Source organism: Lingula anatina, chromosome 2, assembly GCF_051362555.1.
Source record: "Lingula anatina isolate TDL-2025a chromosome 2, LinAna3.0, whole genome shotgun sequence".
NCBI classification, from domain to species: Eukaryota; Metazoa; Brachiopoda; class Lingulata; order Lingulida; family Lingulidae; genus Lingula; species Lingula anatina.
Window position 1 is genome coordinate 3,424,663 of NC_141768.1, and position 18,034 is coordinate 3,442,696.

An 18,034-nucleotide genomic window follows, 5' to 3' on the forward strand; every position below is an offset into this window, starting at 1 on the left:
AATAATTATGAAAAGGTTGTCACCTAATATGAACAAGTCAGATTCTGGCATTTAAAGATATTTAAAAATTAATTTTTAAGTGATGAAATTTTGTGTGATGAAAGTTTTTACCATAATTCTTCATTAGCTGATGCCAATCACAGTCAGTGCATTAGGTGCACATGATCCCAATCGGGCTTTTTTTGGTTGCCCATTTCTATACATAATTGATGTGCAAATTCTACAAATTACTATACACCACAAGCATGTGCAGGTAATATTAGACGATATTTATTAATGAAAATTTAACTTTCATGTTGCAAGAAAACACTCAATTTATTTCTATTTTTGCAATCATAACACAAAAATGTTATAACAGTTGAAAAAATTGCATTGATTGTTGCCTTTGTTGTGGTTGAAGAGTTGTATTATACATGTAAGAGACGACAGTCAAACTCAAACCACAGAATTTTCATGCTTATCTCTTAACTGTTAACACTACAACATATGCTCAATATAGCCCTTTTTTCTTTTTTTTTCTTTTTGTAACACAAAAGCTTACCTTACTGGATTAAACAAAATTATCACAAAGCTTACTGGTTGTACACTATCTTCAGAATTGCATTGATTGTTGCTAAATGAATGTTAAAGTTGTAAATGACAAAATAAAATGTCAACATAAAAATATTTGCATTGCTGGTGCAATATTTCTGTCTTTTACCCAAACTTTCTTCCATCTTTTTCCAAACAAAAATCAAATTGTCATATATGAGAAGTAGACTCATTTGCATTAATTTAATCTTGAAGGATTGCAGGGAATACCAAACAGAAGACTTCATGTAAATTTTCTGTGGTCACCATTTCAAGTTTGATGACCAGGCGAACCTGAAACAATTTTCGTAGAATCAAAATCACATTAGAAATCACTGTGATGTTCAATTAAATATAAAACAAATTTACATTTATTTGTAGCAACTAATAAACCCACATACAATCAAGCTTAAGCATTCATTGATCAAAACTTGAAAAGTAAATATAAGTATATTAAATTAAACTAGAAATAAGCATCAATATAAGCTTTTTACTTGTTGAATCACTTCTATTGATGGGTACGACAAAGTAATTATATATACAGGTAATTTCACATATAGTTTCATTGGATCTCAGTTTTAATAGTAAAAAAGTTTTCATTTTCAAAAAGTTCATCTTCAACTGAACAGGTAATTCAGTTGTGACCAAGTCCGTCAGAGTGAACAGACAAAACAGCCAACAGGTAAATCAAATATCTGGATCTATCATAAATGAAAACTTTTTGACTGGTATAATTTCTTTCAACAAAATTTTTCTAACCCACATAATCCAAATATCTTACCTGCGGAATGACCTGTGGTACATTGATTGATATGGAAGTGGAATACACATGACCAGTGACCAGTGGGCATCCAGGTCCATTCATACTGTGGCAACTGTTGGAGTCTGGCAGTGGCCAGGGCACAGACATGTCTTCAAACAGGGCGTGGGCCACTGAAGTAAGCTCTCCAATGTTTGCCTCTATAAGATATAAGAGACAAATTAAGACAGGGATTCTTCAATGTATTTTACCAAAACTGGTTAATCAAACTGTTAAAACCAACAAATTGCTGGCATAGCAAGAAAAAAAAGAGAGAAAAAAAATTAGTTCTGATTATTCACGTATATTTTGTGGGTAGCTCATTATAATAAGACATTGAAAGACAGGGAGTGTTTGAAATTTGAGGGTTTTTAACATGCAAAGATGCAGTTTACTTCAAAACTTTTTCAGTCAAAGGAATAATAACGAAATAAGCAGGATTCTCTTTTATTTCCAGAAACAATTTTTTTCTCGCAAAAAAAAAAAAAAAAAAAAAAGAAAGAAATATACCATATATTTGCAGTTAAAACAGGTTGTAGTATAAAATTACCACATTTAAAGAATTTCCTTTACTGAAAAATGTCTTGACAGATTTAGCCACCCACCCTGAATTGTTTAAACTCAAATTTGTAACAGCACCAATATAACTACCTGCAGTAAAATTAACATTCACAGAGTAATTCTGTCCTCTTTGCAGAGTACATGGCAATTTGGAACAAGGGTGCAAGTACACTGAATGCAGCACAGCTCCTTTAGAACCTGTTGGGGGAAAAATGAAAAACAAATCATTTATATGGCTCAAAAAATAATGATAATTATAATTAAGTCAATAATTTAAACCTTCCGTATTTCAAAGTACAATAACTTCAACAGTTCACAAGTTTTTGAAATGAAATTTTTAACAGATTTTTGACACATTATTATTGGTCAACCCTGAAAATTTCAAGTATTAAAGTGAAACAGTTTTTATATTATCAAACAAAAATCACATGTTGAAAAATGCCACCTGGACCTGTCAGAAGTCACATAGGCCATCATAGCATATTTTGACTTCAGATTTTAATTTCTTTGGTGTGCCAATATTAAAATAGGTAGAGTCATGAAATTTTCAGCATTTATAAAACATGATTTCAATAAAAAAACTTAAATATTTAAAATATCCCAAATTTCCTTGCAAAATCTTCAAATTCAAAACTGTTAAATATTTGAACTTTGAAATTAGTAACATTTTTTTTAGCCACGTATCCAATATATATTGGTAATTCAAAGGTGACTTTTCAATTTTTCAGTGCTTTTTAAAACAGGATTTTTAACACCTTAGAAAACTTGTGATTTTAATAATCATTATATATATGACTATTCAAGTATTTACTCACCACAATCCTTATAATCTATCAGCTCTGCTTTCAGCACAGCAGCAACAACTGCAAAAATGACTGCAAAATTCTTTTTCATTTTGGCGGATAGCTTGCAAACTTTGAAAGTTTTTGGGCGATTCAAACCAAGCCTAGCGCCATTTATACCCCACGCTAACAACTAGGCCAAACAACCTGTTTCTTGGCCAACAAAAGAAAAAATTGCAGTAGGCTAAATGATCTATTAAAAGTAAAGAAAAAATTGCAGTGAATGATCTTTTTACAAAATCAAGATGGAATTTTATTGTCTTTGAGTAAAAATAACTGCTTTAAAATAATCACCAATATTCATCTTTAAATCATCTTTCTGGTGACAATCCCCACCAATTTTATGCCCTGGCCTACCCATGACTCAAAATTACATGGTGACTATTTGTTATCAATTTTATCATTTTTGTAATTCCCAATGAATAAACCACTGGTTGTAGAACCCTGCAAAATACCAAAGGTTTGATTTCTGGAGCAACTGCAGAGCTGCTATGTCAACAAATATCCACTAAAAGCTTCAATAATTGGTCAAATTATGGGCTAATTGCATAATCTAGCCAATAAATTAGACAGCTTTCATAATGTTTTGACAGGGCAAACTAACAGGTGTGAAACTAACAGGCTGTGAAGTTTAGATTATGCTTTTAATTATAGCTTAAAACTTTTGACGGTCTCTAAGTATTTCTTACTGGACCAAGAAAAATAAAACTGATAAGCTTTCAGTGCAGCAGTACTAAGTAAGGACATTACCAAGTACTTGAAGAATAAAACAGTTTGGAAACTAACATTTGGGGTGGGTCTCTAAAACTCCATTATGAATACAAATTTATAGGTAATCTGAAAGTTTTTCTAGTTTCATACCTATACTCAGCCAGCCATCCTGTGTATCTGCAAACATCAATTATGAGAAATAAGAAAAAAATATGTGTAACTGTAATTTCATACACGGTGTATTTAATTACCTATTTAATCCTTTATTCTTGCTTTTTATCGTTAATGATTAAAAATGTGATCTTTTAGATAAAACAGAATAAGATCCCATACACACCTGAACTGTCTCAGCCCAACTCTGCGGGAATTTTCATTTAATTGTCTGACATGCCTCCTCAAGCAGCTAGGGGTTTATTAAGCCAAGGGCATGTGAAAGTTAATTACCCCCTAGCTGCTCGGCGAGGTGTGTCATTCAGTTAAGCAGATTGCTTATAGCGAGAGCCCCTGCAGAGTTGGACCTACCCAAGTAGGCCTATGTGTCTATGGGAATGCTCCCTAAAGTAACTTAGCAAAGACATCATACAATTTCTGGTCTAATATGGTGGTACCCACACATTGCCTACAGCCTTGTTTTAAGCTATACCAAATGCCTTCCAATACAAAATTTACAATTGTATTGTGATATAATAAATTAACATATTATCTCAGCAATTACTCAATGAAATCCAATATCTTTTATTGTTGCAAAAGCACAGATACTTGTACAGTAGATGAAAATGGTAATAATATCTATCATCTGCATTGATCAGCGATTAAAATATATTCAGACTGACTCTCAGCTACACACAGTAATTTGTGTCTTTCTACAAGTTATGTAGCTTTTGTCTTTGAACCAAGAAAGCTTGTTTGAGTGCGTACCCCGCTGAAGACCACAGTGCATTGCCCACTTCCTGCTGAACCTCAGTATCCTTGACGATATTACTCGTTGCTGCTTTACCTAACTTTGTAGCCTGCTCCACAACAATGTCTTTGGTAATTACCTCACTTAAAAATTTTGCAGCTTCTTCCTGCACTGTCTTGCTTTTGAAAAGTTCAATAAATAACTGCTGAACTCCATATATCACACTTTCATGTCGTAACAGAGGCTCCAAATTCTGGGCCAAGTTGTTTCTGAAGTTGCTGTCTCCAAATGCACTGACCAGAATTTTTTTGAAAACTTCAGCAAGATTTGCCTGCACTGTGGAATCTGTCAAGACGTCCTCAAGAAGTTTTGATGCAGTTTCTTGGGTTCCTGGCTGGCCAAAGACATTTTGAAGAAATACAACTGTAACATGAAAAAATTGTTAGACTATTTGGTATCATTTGTGACGTAAAAAAATTATCACTTTATTGTACTGATAAAGTTAAATGATGAGATTTTTAAACATGACAAACAAACAGGTGTAAAAGTGGCAGTAAATTTTGCACTATGTTTTCATTAACAGACTGATGATTTACAGTCTCTAAATATACCGTGTACTACCTATTAGAGTGAGCATCAGACACAGATAACTTAAAGTTGTTAGCACATAAGGGTAGCAGAATTATGCTATTTGGTTTAGTAAATGTTATTTGTTTAATGTTGGCACACTTATATTTTTATATTTAAAAATAAGTAAAAGGCCCAGTACTATCATCCCTCTCCAAGGTTATTTCACATTACATAAAAAATAAGTGCCAAATACACACACACACACACACACAGTCACACACGCGCACATGCACGCACGCACAAACACACACACACTTTTAAACATAACTAGCAATGACTTGGAAATGCATGCATGCACAGCATTAATCTCATATACCGGTACATTGTCAAAGAAAAAACTGAATCCTATACACACCACTAAGATCTTGAATGTTTTTATCAGTCAATATTTCATTCAAGAGAGCCAAAGCTAAGTCCTGGGCTTTGTTTTGTACATTTTCGTCACTTAATGACCTGGTTGTTACTTGAGACACTTCGTCTGCTACATTTTCCCTTATCTGTTCTCTAAACAAATATACTGCTATGCCTGAAAATTACAAATTAAGATGTTAATAACCAAAACAGAGTTTTTAAGTCAGTAAACTGTATATCTTTCTTTGAATTTATTTTTAAATAAATTCAAAGAAAGATAAAAGCTATCATGGTATTCTGTAAATTTTCAGTAGGGAGAGACCCTTCCTTAAATTCAAATGTTATAAACACTCAACACTCCAGAAGTCAGAATCATGTACATGCTGTCATTATCGAAATTATCACATTGATTCAAAGCACGTTCTACGACTGATATCATGCAAAATTTTGGTAACATTCAAAATTGAACCTGTAGACAGACCTTCTGATCATAGAAATCAAACCAAATTGCATTACAAAATAAGGATGAGAGATATAAATCTTAACACAATAAAACTCGATCACCAGTTAAAATCACAACAGCGCCTCCTATTCTAAGAGTAGAGTAACCATATAGCCTGGTGTCATTCTCAATGGTGACAAGTCTCTCCATAATCCTGGAGTAATGTCCATGTTCACCATGCTGGGACTGGTGGTCCTGGTCTGGACCAGATCTCTGGCTATAACTCTGCACCCTGGTGACTGGATGATGACAAAGTTGAGCTGGTCTTCTTAGGCTGGAACCATCAAATTGCCCTTTGTTGAGATATCTTGGCCACAACTTGTATGAAAAAGAAGAGAAAAAAAAAACATTTCTCCCTCTAGCCATTAATAAGATTTCTTCTCTAATTTAATCATCACAAATTTATAATTACTTTGATAATAAACACATGAAATATATATTATTTCTAATCCAATCATTTATCTACCATAATTATTAATGTCTTTTATTTTTATTTTCTGAAAGATTAGGAACAGTCCTTATTACATGTAATCTTACAGATTTTATTTGAAGTTTTTCTGATGTACATTTAAATGATGTATGTACGTATGTGTCGCTGTGCATGCATGCATACAAGTGTGTGTAAATACCATAATTTCCCTATTGCAAAATATGATCTTCCTGTCTGGGTGACTTTGTAAACAAGCAAGTCCACATTTGTTAAATTTTATCAGATATTGCACATTTTGGTTCAGTAGAAAGGATGATTTTCTTACTACATTCATTCTGAAAAGAACAACAAAATTCTAATATTTGGATAATCCATTATATACAATCTTTTTTACCTAAACAAAATTTTGAACCTACAGCTGGTTAAAATATTACACTAAAATTGAACAAAATTTTTAAGGTTTTAAAATCCATTTTAAATACTTAAAAATATGTAACACAGATTAAGTCAAATGCTTTGAATTATTTGTTGTTTTTTTGTTAACCCAAAAATCAGTGGCTGTAGTCCCATTGTTTAAAGGTATACTGTGTAGGATCTTGCTTCACATCCAATTTTTTTCAAGATAAAAATAATTTTCTTCTACTCACAATTTGCTATTCCGCCCATACCTCCGCAAAAATTTGCAGTTTTATACCATTTCCAATTCAATCATTTACACACTGATTCTGAACTGTTTCTACTGTTGTGTCATCCTAACATTTAAAAGTTTAAAATTTTAAAGTTCTTGTTACAAGGAAATATATCAACATCAGGCAATTTTGAGGGTTTTTTTTTTTAAGTTCTGAATTGAGAAAGATAGTTGCTCTGCATGACTTAAAGACATTTTCAAAGACATAAACATGAGCAGCATACCTAAAACTTTTCAGAGAGGATATCATACCGCAGGTAAAAGGGTGCATGTGCATGCAAGTACCCAGTACAGTAAGCCCGAAAACTAGGCCCTTTACAATGCGTGCGAGACTAATGCCTTCCTGGGTTACCTGGAGAATGTTCCTTGTTGCCTTCAGAGTGTTTTTCAATTCATTAATACTAACACTTAGAAACCATGACATTTGTTTTGGGTCGTTCAATGAGTCTCAATGAAAGTTTCCGGTGGTTTTTTTTTTTTTTCAGACGAATTTTAGATATGTTATTTCTGTACTTCACATGGTGAAGAATGGAACCTTTTTTCCTACCTCCAAAACCAAAAAAATCGGGCTAATTTTTTATGGAAAGAGGTAAGTTGTTGTTCCTACTGTAGTAAATCGTTGATAATTGTTTTAAGGGATAGTCTAAATGATTATATGGGGCTTCAAGACTACTAGGAGTAACTTGGAAATTAATAGATCAGAAATTCATTATTCAAGCATTGACGTACTGTATATTGAATCATGAATATTGACGCCAGTGGCTGAAGTCAAGTTATTTTAAGTTAAGAGTAAAAATGCCATGTCCTCCGTTTAAGATTTGATACATAAATCCATTTATGTCTAATCTTAAGCTTGGCCTTGAATTCTACCCTAGCAAAATGATGACTTATGATATTTTGTTGGCTTTAAGTTGAAGATCACACTTGCTCTCATATTTACATAGGGTGGTGTTACTTTACTATCTTTGACATTGTGCATCAATTTATACTCCCGGCCCAGTATCCCTGCACTTGCATATAACTCATATGTTGTTGTGAGTGTATATGCACAGGTGTTAATAAGGTCATGGCTGCCTGGGTTAAAGCAACTGCTCATTACAGTTATTTATAAATTTATTCATATTTGAATATTTATTATTTTAACTTAATTTGCTAAAATTGTAACATTATCTTCTTGTTTTTGGTAAATGTCATCAAAGTTCACAAGCTTCCATTTGTGGCATTCTTTGAATGACCCTTGGTCACCTACAGATTACACTTGATGACAGTTCTCAGCCATTGTTAAAGTAAACAGGTGTTCCTCATACTTTTTAATGTACATGTATATACAAGCCTAGCAGTTCACAATAAACTTTCGTAGAAGTCAGACGCATTGTTGTTGTCTCTCTCCTGAATAGAGTCCGGCACGTTGGACTCAGTAAAGAGCCATCATATTACATGGTGTCAGAAGTGGTTGCCAGACATAGGCAACAGTGACGATCCGTGGCAGTTTTAACATTGTGTTAACTGTTAGCATGGAACTCACTGGTATCCCAACACCTTCCATGGACTGGAGTGCGTCTAATCTTCCTGAACAGTGGAAAAAATTTCACAGTCTCGTGGAACTCATTTTTAATGGGCCACTAAAGGAAAAGGAAGAAAAAGTGAAGGTGACTTATCTCTTGTTATGGATAGGAGACAAGGGGAGAGAAATAAAGTCAACTTGGACAAATCTGGACGAACCAGACAAGCTGCAGTCATATTATGACCGTTTTAAAGCCCATGTGCAGCCGAAACTGAATCCCATCTTCGCGCGGTTCAAGTTTAACAATGAAACTCAAGGTGCATCTACCGTTGAACAATTTATTACTCGTTTGCGGACACTTGCTGTCGACTGTGCATACACAAATGCAGAAGAGATGATCCGAGACAGGATCGTATTTGGTACCTCATCAGAGAAAGTGAGGGAAAAGCTCATAAATGAAGGTGACAAGCTGACACTCGACAAAGCCGTGCAGATAGCCCAGTCGTACGAGTATTCAATGGAACAACTCAAGACAATGGGGAAAGAGGTCAGCAGCATTAAGAAACAACCTCCACGTACAGGCAACTGGAGACATGTGAACAGACAGAAGAAACAGCAAAAGCAGGACAGACATGAGTGTGACAATTGTGGCTACGAGCATGCCAAGACTGATAGATGTCCGGCTAAGGGTAAACAGTGTAATAACTGTAAGAAATTCAATCACTTTGCTAAAAAATGTCGCAAAAGTATTGCTAAAAAACATGTTAATGAGTTGCAAGCTTTGCCAGATCAGCCCGATTCTGATTCTGATTCAGATTCACAATTTATTGTAGATAGTATTGACACGTCAGAGGGTTTAGATCAAGCATTTTGCCATGTAGAAATTGGTCCAGCAAAGATCAATGTTAAGTTTAAGATTGACACAGGTTCTCAAGTGAATATTTTACCCAAGCATGTGTTTGACTCAATTGGTCATGTAGACGACCTGAAACCTCCTAGTCAGAAGCTTACTGCTTATAATGGTCACTCACTAAAAAACTTAGGGTCTGCAAATTTCACTTGTCAGTATAAGAAAAAGTCCATTGGCCTTCTGTTTCACGTCGTTGATACAGAATCTTCACCGATACTTGGTTTGAAAGCATGTATGGACTTGTGCCTGATTAAGTTAGTGTATGCTTGCGATGTAGATGCTGATGTGAAGCGAGAGCTGGTCGGAAAAAGAGATTCTAGTAAACCCAGCCAAAATCTGAACAAATCCGAGTTTGGTAAAGACCAAATATTGCATGAATACAAAGACGTATTCGAGGGTATAGGATTGTTCCCAGGTGAATGTGTAATTCACACTGATCCCGATGTAATTCCTGTTGTTCACCCCCCTCGCAAAGTGCCGCATGCACTTCATGAAAAGCTCAAAAATGAACTTGAGCGTATGGAGAAGCTTGACGTGATTTGTAAAGTCACAGAGCCCACAGAATGGGTAAATTCTCTAGTGATTGTTGAGAAGCCTGAATCAAGCTCAGGTAAGGTACGTGTGTGCCTGGATCCCAAAGACCTAAATAGAGCTATTTTGAGACCCCATTACCCCCCTAGAACATTAGAAGAAGTATTACCCCAGTTAGCAGGTGCTCAATACTTCAGTAAGTTGGATGCCAGGTCAGGGTATTGGACAATTAAACTATCCACAGAATCCTCATACCTTACGACGTTTAATACGCCATTTGGTAGATACAGATATCTGCGACTGCCTTTTGGTTTGAGATCGTCGCAGGATGAGTTTCAGAGAAGGGTAGACGAAAATTTTGAGGGTCTAAACGGTGTAATAGCCTTAGTAGATGACATCATAGTGTTTGGAAAAAACAGAGAACAGCATGACCAGAATCTGCGTAATGTTTTACAAAGGTCTCGTGAGTGTGGGATCAAACTCAACAGAGAAAAAATGGAAATCGGCGTGACTAAAGTAAAATATTTTGGTCACATTATCACATCAAAAGGCTTAGAGCCTGACCCGGAAAAGGTCAAAGCAATTAGGGAGATGAAAGCCCCGACTAATAAGAAAGAGTTAGAGACTTTCCTGGGTATGGTGACATACCTAGCTAAATTTGCTCCCAACCTTTCAGAGATTACCAGCCCCCTTCGCAAGTTACTTGCAAAAGACATGATTTTTCAATGGATCGATGAGCATGAGAAAGCTCTCAATGAAGTAAAAGAGGTAATCACGGCGACCCCAAGTCCTATGTTAACGTATTTTGACCCCAGCCAGGTCACTACCCTACAGACTGATGCCTCTAAGTATGGTTTAGGTGCTGCACTGTTGCAGGATGGAAAACCCATAGCTTATGCATCCAAAGCTCTCAATACATCAGAAATCAACTATGCCCAAATAGAAAAAGAAATGTTTGGGATAGTTTTTGGGTGTAAGAGATTTCACCAATACGTTTATGGCCGTAAAGTAGTAGTGGAGACAGACCACAAACCTTTAATTCCTATATTCAAGAAGCCCTTGAATACAGCCCCTCCACGCTTGCAGAGAATGCTGTTACAATTACAGCGATACGATCTGGAGGTAATTTACAAACCAGGTACACAGATACCACTTGCAGACACATTGTCTCGCAATTTTGTAAAAGACACCTACCCAGAGCTCGCTAAAGGAATGGATGCACACGTACATGCAGTGCTCTCAAAAATTCCTATTAGTGATAGAAAGTTAGACGAAATTCGTCAAGAAACTGAACAAACTGAACAGTTTCAGACTTTGCGCAAAACCGTTTTAAATGGTTGGCCTGTTAAAAGGAGTGATTGCCCCTCTGAGATTATAGAATTTTGGAATCACAGAGACGAATTGTCTTACATTGATGGCCTACTGCTCAAAGGTCAAAAGGTTATCATACCCCAGAAACTAAGGGTGAAAATGCTGCATTCTATACACACAGGTCACAAAGGAATAGAGAAATGCCAAAAACGAGCCAGATCAGCAATTTTTTGGCCAGGCATGTCAGGTGACATTAATGATTTTGTTTCCAAGTGCCCCATTTGTCTCATGCAGAGAAATAACAACCCTAAACAACCTTTGCAGCCACACCCCATCCCTGATTACCCCTGGCAAACAGTTGCCACTGACTTGTTTACATGGGATGGAAAGGATTTTATAGTTATAGTTGATTATTACAGTCGATACTTTGAGGTAGCTCAACTTACCTCTACTCAAAGTTATCAAGTAATCAGCAAGTTAAAGGTTATATTTGCTAGATTTGGAATCCCAGAAACTGTCATTTCAGACAATGGTCCTCAGTACGCCTCTCAGGAGTTCACTGATTTCTCTAAGCAATATGATTTCAAACATGTGACCTCCAGCCCCAATTACCCTCAGTCCAACGGACTAGCTGAGAAATATGTCCAAATTGTAAAGAGACTGTTTGAAAAGTCAAAGTCTGATAAATCTGACCCTAATTTGGCCTTATTGGAATACAGGGTGTCCCCCCTTGACATCGGATACTCCCCAGCGCAGTTATTACAAGGACGGCAGTTGCGTTCTGTTTTACCTGCCACCAATCAACAGTTGTGTCCCCAGTTCATTGATCCTGGAAAGGTCAAACATAAGATAGATTCAAGTCGTCAAAAGCAGAAGAAATTTTATGACCATGGTTCCCAACCCCTTCCCCCTATAACTGTAGGTGAGTCAGTCAGATTTCAGCGAAATGACAAGTTATGGAAACCTGCCAATGTCATTGATAAGGTGAATGAAAATTCATTTGTTTTACAAGCTCCTAATGGTGGTATATATCGACGTAACAGGCGTCATATTCTCAAAACAAAAGAGCCCAATGTTCCTCATGACACTGACCCACAAGTGCCTATTTGCACTGAGAATCTGGTTAATAAATCCAGTGATCTTAAAATTCTAGCAGATCACCCAAAGCCTGCTGTAAATGACCCAGTTAAGTCCCCAGTTAAAGTCAAATCAACCCCTCAGAAAGATGAATGTCATTCGCCCCAGCCCTATGTAACACGAGCTGGCAGAGTTTGCAAACAAAAAATTATAGAATCTATGTAATTTTTGCAAAGTGATATAAAAGACTTTAGAGGAAATTACCCTTGGACAAAAGGATATGAACTTAACTTTATCAAGAATTTTTTCAATGACAGTATATGTTCACTATTGGATACACATATCTGACAGGCAGGACTAACAAGCACATATTGCCAGTGCAGGGATATTTCACCAAGACTATGACTGTTAACACCCAGGACATTTGATTGAAGAAAGGGAGATGTAACATTATCTTCTTGTTTTTGGTAAATGTCATCAAAGTTCACAAGCTTCCATTTGTGGCATTCTTTGAATGACCCTTGGTCACCTACAGATTACACTTGATGACAGTTCTCAGCCATTGTTAAAGTAAACAGGTGTTCCTCATACTTTTTAATGTACATGTATATACAAGCCTAGCAGTTCACAATAAACTTTCGTAGAAGTCAGACGCATTGTTGTTGTCTCTCTCCTGAATAGAGTCCGGCACGTTGGACTCAGTAAAGAGCCATCATATTACAAAAATAACTCAAAGTTTGCTAATTTTCATTTTTGTAAATCCCCAGTTGTACCTATACATGTATTTTGGCAGACATTTTTGCATGACACATGGACTAACATATATGAGGTCTAAAGGGTAAAGCTTGAAACTTGGGGTTTATTTACATGATTCTTGTTTTACCACTGTACTTACATGTGTGTACATCTGCTGTTTTGCTAGAGTTTCTGCAGTAGAGGCATGTAGCAGTGCACTTGAGCTATGGGCATCTTGAAAACTCTGATATCTTTTCCATATTTTACCCTGCATTAATTGAGCTGTGATCATTACACACATCACATCACGAAGTCATGTATTCTTGCCCCAATATGAAATGCACAGAGATGTGTTCATTCACTTGTTTGTGGTATCACCTGGCTTATATGGCACTTTCAGAGTCTTGCATTCAGCAACAGCACTTACTTTAAGATACACTCATTGACAGGGTTACAAAGAGAGGCAAATTGAGGAAAAGGGTTCAAATTAAGTAATTTACAACTTGCAGTGTGTTATTTATTTATTGAGAACATTTAACAGTTTATCTTTTTATATTCACAGGTGATCGAAGGTATACACTCTATAGACCTCAAATGATATCATCCCCAATTTTGAAGATGAAGATGATGGCCGTAAGAAGTGAATTACTGTACTAGTAGCCATGCTTTACCAGGACACAGGGTCGCAAGACCACCACATGTTGAATGAAAAATTGAAAATAGAGAATTGGCCATCGACACTGCTAAGTGCATGATGATTCGGCCAATGAAACCATGCCGCAGGGGCATCAAGAGGAACATCGCATTACTTGTTGTCTTTGTTATTGGAATTTACTGTTATGTTACTATACATTACTATGGTAGTAAATGGAGGCCATTAAGGCCTCTTGCTACAGCTGAAAAGGAAGCTCAGCGATTACTCAAATTCATCACCACATACCATTATCTATGTAACAGTACAGTTGCCCTGAGTAACAGGACAGACTACTTGATTTGCACTGAAAATAACACGGGGATTGACTTTGAACAGAGTGGAATAGCTTACTCTGTATGGTAAGGAGAATATTGTATTACATCAATCTTGAGACACTATTTTTTAACAAATTGAGGCACTATTTTTTAACAATCTGTGTAAAAGTGTGTACTTTCTGCTGTCACCTACTAGTAGAAGTGTGCTGATGAACTTGTAGATTTCAAAAAATGGTATGATCTTTGATTGAAAAAAACACTGTGATCTTTCATGCAAGTACATCTTTTAGAGACTTTCATGTTGTACATATAGCTATATATATGCTATTATCAGTTTTTTTTGTTATCTGGTATAAGCATTATATATATATATATATATATATATATATATATATATATATATATATATATATATATAATGACATTAATTTGTATATTATTTCATGATTAATATTAAGCACATTTCCATTATATTTCCAGGACTCCATATGACATAGCATTTGAGAGTGCTCTTGCTTTGAACTATAGCTTCCAAGTCAATGTAATCACAAACTTTGCAGATGCAGATATAGTTTTTAGAGAGATGAATAACACACATATTCTAAAAACCTTTTTGGTTGCAAATGACAATCATGATTTTACAAGAAACCTTTATGGACAGAATACATTCAATGACATACTGAAGAAAGGAGGAGTTAAACATATAGATATTCTGAAAATGGACAGACCTTCCAGAGAAGTACAATTGTGGGAAATTCTTCATTTCATGAATGAGGATAGGTTGCTGATGTCAGTTAAGCAGTTGCACATAGTAATGACAATAGGTGAGGCACTCTTTTCTCATGATTCTTTGGTGGACCCAAGATGCACAAATAACATATGCCCCCCTCCCTGGTCACAACAACCTTAAGAATCTCTGTCAATATTTTCTTATATGCAATGATAGCCTAGTGTTATAAGTTGCACACATTTGTACACTTTTGAAACATTTAAATTTTGGCCCATGAAACTTGAAGAGTGGCTTCTATAATATATGCATCATATGAAAAGAAGCAAAAGGTGAAAAATGATAATTTGCATGTAATCTGCACCCTCCTCCATGTTAATCTACTCTTTTTTTCTTATACCCTTTATTTCAGATAAGCTGGATGATGACTATTTATTCAACTGGTACAGGTCCCTGTACAATCTGTTCTATCACCAAGGGTTCCGTCTCTACCACACCTCTGCCTCCAGTCCTCTTTGTTTACAAGTCACCGTCATGGAGTCCTGTGTTTACTGGTTGTCATGGATACAGAACCCTGGGGAGCAGGTGTTTGTGATGCACCCGCCTGCTGATGCAGGTGAGAGAACACACCTGTGTACACAGGGTCTTCTTTACTCATAGTGATTCACTTACACATGTTAATAAAAAATGTATGCCCTCACACTTTGAATACACAACACTTGTAAGTCTGAAATAATCCAGTCCAGTTTTTCAGACATAATACCAACTTGTAAGGCATGTCAGTCTTGATAACAAAACTACATTCAGGGGTGGATCCAGAGGTATTTTCTGACAGTCTTCCAAAATATCTTTGTTGATCCATCCTCATTTTTGACCGTCTTCCGACAGAAAAACTTTAATATCCGTCTATGTAAACTTGAAAATCTGACCGTCTTCCGGAAGACCCAGAAGACGGCCTAAATCCGCCCCTGACATTATTGCCTTTCACAAAAAGTCATTAAAGACACTTATAACAAGATATTAACTAGTCTATGAAGTTCCAACTTTTTTCTTGTTATCATTCCAGGTGCACTTGAACTAGAAGAAGCTCGAGTATTAGACCATATCAACACCTTGCAGGAGGAATGCCATGCTTTCCTGGAGGCCCCCAATCTGGTATCCACTGTCCTCCCTCACAGCACCTCTGTCACTGGAGTATGCTCCCTGGAGCAGCACAGGAGACAGGTGCTCATATTTAGGTGGGTCAGCTCACAAAGCATGACTTAGAACAAACAATAATTTATCATTTAATGTGTTTTTCTTTTCTAAAGCATAGAAGGTGAGAGCTCATATTCAGGGGGCAATAACAAATGAAGGTGTGATATCTCATTGGTACTAACAGACTTCATTGAATTGCTTAATGAGCTCATTTACAAAAGTCAAATATTCATGTATACCTCTATCAGATTTATAGTGACATGCACTTAAATGGATTTTATGGATGAAGTATACATATATATTTCCAATACATTCTCATTGCTTTTTGCCTTTAAAGCAAAAACGGGGAACTCCCAGTTAGACAAGTTTTCCGTGAGGCTGACTGTGATGTCTACCAGTTTATTCCAGTCATTCAGTATGGAAACCTTATATTCAAACAAGAGTAAGCAAAAATGTTTTCATGATATATTTAAGGAACAGAGAGACAGTTAAAAAAAAAAAAAACTTACACAATTCTGGAAGAAATTTGGCATTGGAAAAATATTGATTAATGCTATTTTTGCTCTCATGGGCTAATAACTGGCAATGTGAAACACAGTTCAATGAAGATGTACCAAAAAAATGAAGATTTTAAAGATATTCTTTATTAAGCAAAGTATTTTTGTCAGCAGAGTAAATTGATGAAGATGATATTTGTTATACTTCAGATCTGGTCACAGAAAACTTAATGAGTTGACCATGGATGACCTGAAATTGTTTGTCAAGCGTTTAAGGACAGTAGATGTTATAGATATTCACTACACAACCATGGAATGGGAGATTTTGTCAAGCTTTTTGAATAATGGAATATTAAAGGTACATTGTCTATGTCATGTTTCATGTTTCACACCCACATTCCCCTCATTTTTAATTTTGATATGAAAAAATATGAAAAAGTTACCATTTTTTCATGTATTTTTTTTCTGATTCTAAGTAACTATTTTGAGTATGTAGTATCCTAAGTGCAGTTCCTTTTAAATTGGTTTTTACCTGCTATTTATTCAAATGTTTTATTGGGAACATCTGTAGATTATCTGAAGATGTATTTATTGGAGTTCTAGAAAAACAAGTTTATTCACGAGGCTTTGAAAAATATCTATTTACAGTCTGCCCATCAGTTGATATTCCAAGCCAATATGATCGACAGAGTGTACGGCAGACATCCAGCATCATTACGAAAAATGTATAGTGAACTCCGCCGCCTTGAAGTCCAAGGATTCCTTTTGTTCCACTCTATCCCATGCCACATGAGTGAGTTCCTGTATTATCAGGCAAACAAAGGGAAAGTAATGGAAGAGCAGTCACTCTCTTATTGTTACAAATTAAGTTTCATGAAAAGAAACTTCAAAAAGAAGACAAAAACGGGTTTTCAGAGAGACCAGGTTGCATGACGAATTACGTCAAAAGTGGCATTTTTCCCAGTGCAGTTCTTAATGGTGGTTTAAAGTTTTCTTCTTAGCTTTATTTTATTTTTACCTAGATGAATGCTTTAGAAGCCTTGTATCAAGGAGTGACGCTGTTCAGCCAAGTGGAGATTTCATTGTTGTATGATATTGTGATGTAATGTGTTGAGAAATAACTAGAATATTTCATGAGTGTTTAAGAGAAAATAATTGTATGGTCATGTTATTTGTTGTCTTCAGCAGCTTAAAATGCATCAGGATCTGTTTTATATCTGTGGAATACTCCAAAATGAGGTTTTACTCACAAATGTAATGGCATTGCAATTGATAACTATTAAAGTTGTAGCACAACCGATTTTATTTCTTGGCATATTAAATTACATTTCCTTTTAATGGGAAGTGTGTTTAATGGGAAGTATGAATGATTTTAATTTTTATCAGTCATAAATAGAAACCTCACACATCTACAACTGATATGCACAATGATGAATGATTAAAAAATGTATACTGTATACTATAGTTCCATTACTGTAATACACATCACCATAAATGTGTAATTACATATAAAATGCTGCATCTTAGGACATTGAAAAGTAATATTACATGACATGTAAGTTTTGCACATTAAACAATTCAGAAGAAAAAT

General features: G+C 35.6%; 3 protein-coding genes across 3 annotated transcripts; 1 reads left to right on the forward strand and 2 right to left on the reverse strand.

Moving 5' to 3' along the window:
* Positions 1-277: 277 nt before the first annotated feature.
* LOC106166156 (NPC intracellular cholesterol transporter 2) lies at positions 278-3,568 on the reverse strand. The gene is made up of 4 exons (XM_013544623.2): positions 2,746-3,568; positions 2,021-2,128; positions 1,352-1,530; positions 278-864 (listed from the first exon to the last, which is right to left on the reverse strand). The coding sequence occupies exons 1-4, from the start codon at positions 2,822-2,824 to the stop codon at positions 775-777; spliced, it is 456 nt and encodes a 151-aa protein (XP_013400077.1). The 5' UTR covers positions 2,825-3,568; the 3' UTR covers positions 278-774.
* Positions 3,569-4,202: 634 nt separating this feature from the next.
* Positions 4,203-7,477, reverse strand: LOC106166155 (uncharacterized). Its single transcript, XM_013544621.2, has 5 exons — positions 7,338-7,477; positions 6,497-6,632; positions 5,930-6,185; positions 5,370-5,540; positions 4,203-4,807 (listed from the first exon to the last, which is right to left on the reverse strand). The coding sequence occupies exons 2-5, from the start codon at positions 6,629-6,631 to the stop codon at positions 4,347-4,349; spliced, it is 1,023 nt and encodes a 340-aa protein (XP_013400075.2). The 5' UTR covers position 6,632; positions 7,338-7,477; the 3' UTR covers positions 4,203-4,346.
* On the forward strand, positions 7,472-17,803 carry LOC106166152 (uncharacterized). Its single transcript, XM_013544619.2, has 8 exons — positions 7,472-7,574; positions 13,616-14,106; positions 14,503-14,846; positions 15,162-15,365; positions 15,816-15,987; positions 16,284-16,388; positions 16,654-16,801; positions 17,092-17,803. Exons 2-8 carry the CDS (start codon positions 13,805-13,807, stop codon positions 17,374-17,376), a joined length of 1,560 nt encoding a protein of 519 aa, XP_013400073.2. The 5' UTR covers positions 7,472-7,574; positions 13,616-13,804; the 3' UTR covers positions 17,377-17,803.
* The last annotated feature ends 231 nt before the right edge of the window (positions 17,804-18,034 follow it).

What these genes read in the sequence shown, in the direction of transcription:
- LOC106166156 (XM_013544623.2), bottom strand. Translation starts at nt 2,824, where the DNA reads ATGAAAAAGAATTTTGCAGTCATTTTTGCAGTTGTTGCTGCTGTGCTG. An exon ending in GATAGATTATAAGGATTGTG is followed by an intron (nt 2,129 to 2,745) that starts GTGAGTAAATAC and finishes TTCCCCCAACAG; the next exon opens with GTTCTAAAGGAGCTGTGCTG. An exon ending in GAATGTTAATTTTACTGCAG is followed by an intron (nt 1,531 to 2,020) that starts GTAGTTATATTG and finishes TATATCTTATAG; the next exon opens with AGGCAAACATTGGAGAGCTT.
- LOC106166152 (XM_013544619.2), top strand. Translation starts at nt 13,805, where the DNA reads ATGATGATTCGGCCAATGAAACCATGCCGCAGGGGCATCAAGAGGAAC. An exon ending in GCACCCGCCTGCTGATGCAG is followed by an intron (nt 15,366 to 15,815) that starts GTGAGAGAACAC and finishes TTATCATTCCAG; the next exon opens with GTGCACTTGAACTAGAAGAA. An exon ending in AGACAGGTGCTCATATTTAG is followed by an intron (nt 15,988 to 16,283) that starts GTGGGTCAGCTC and finishes TTGCCTTTAAAG; the next exon opens with CAAAAACGGGGAACTCCCAG.
- LOC106166155 (XM_013544621.2), bottom strand. Translation starts at nt 6,631, where the DNA reads ATGAATGTAGTAAGAAAATCATCCTTTCTACTGAACCAAAATGTGCAA. An exon ending in CGCTGTTGTGATTTTAACTG is followed by an intron (nt 5,541 to 5,929) that starts GTGATCGAGTTT and finishes TGTAATTTTCAG; the next exon opens with GCATAGCAGTATATTTGTTT. An exon ending in AAACATTCAAGATCTTAGTG is followed by an intron (nt 4,808 to 5,369) that starts GTGTGTATAGGA and finishes TTCATGTTACAG; the next exon opens with TTGTATTTCTTCAAAATGTC.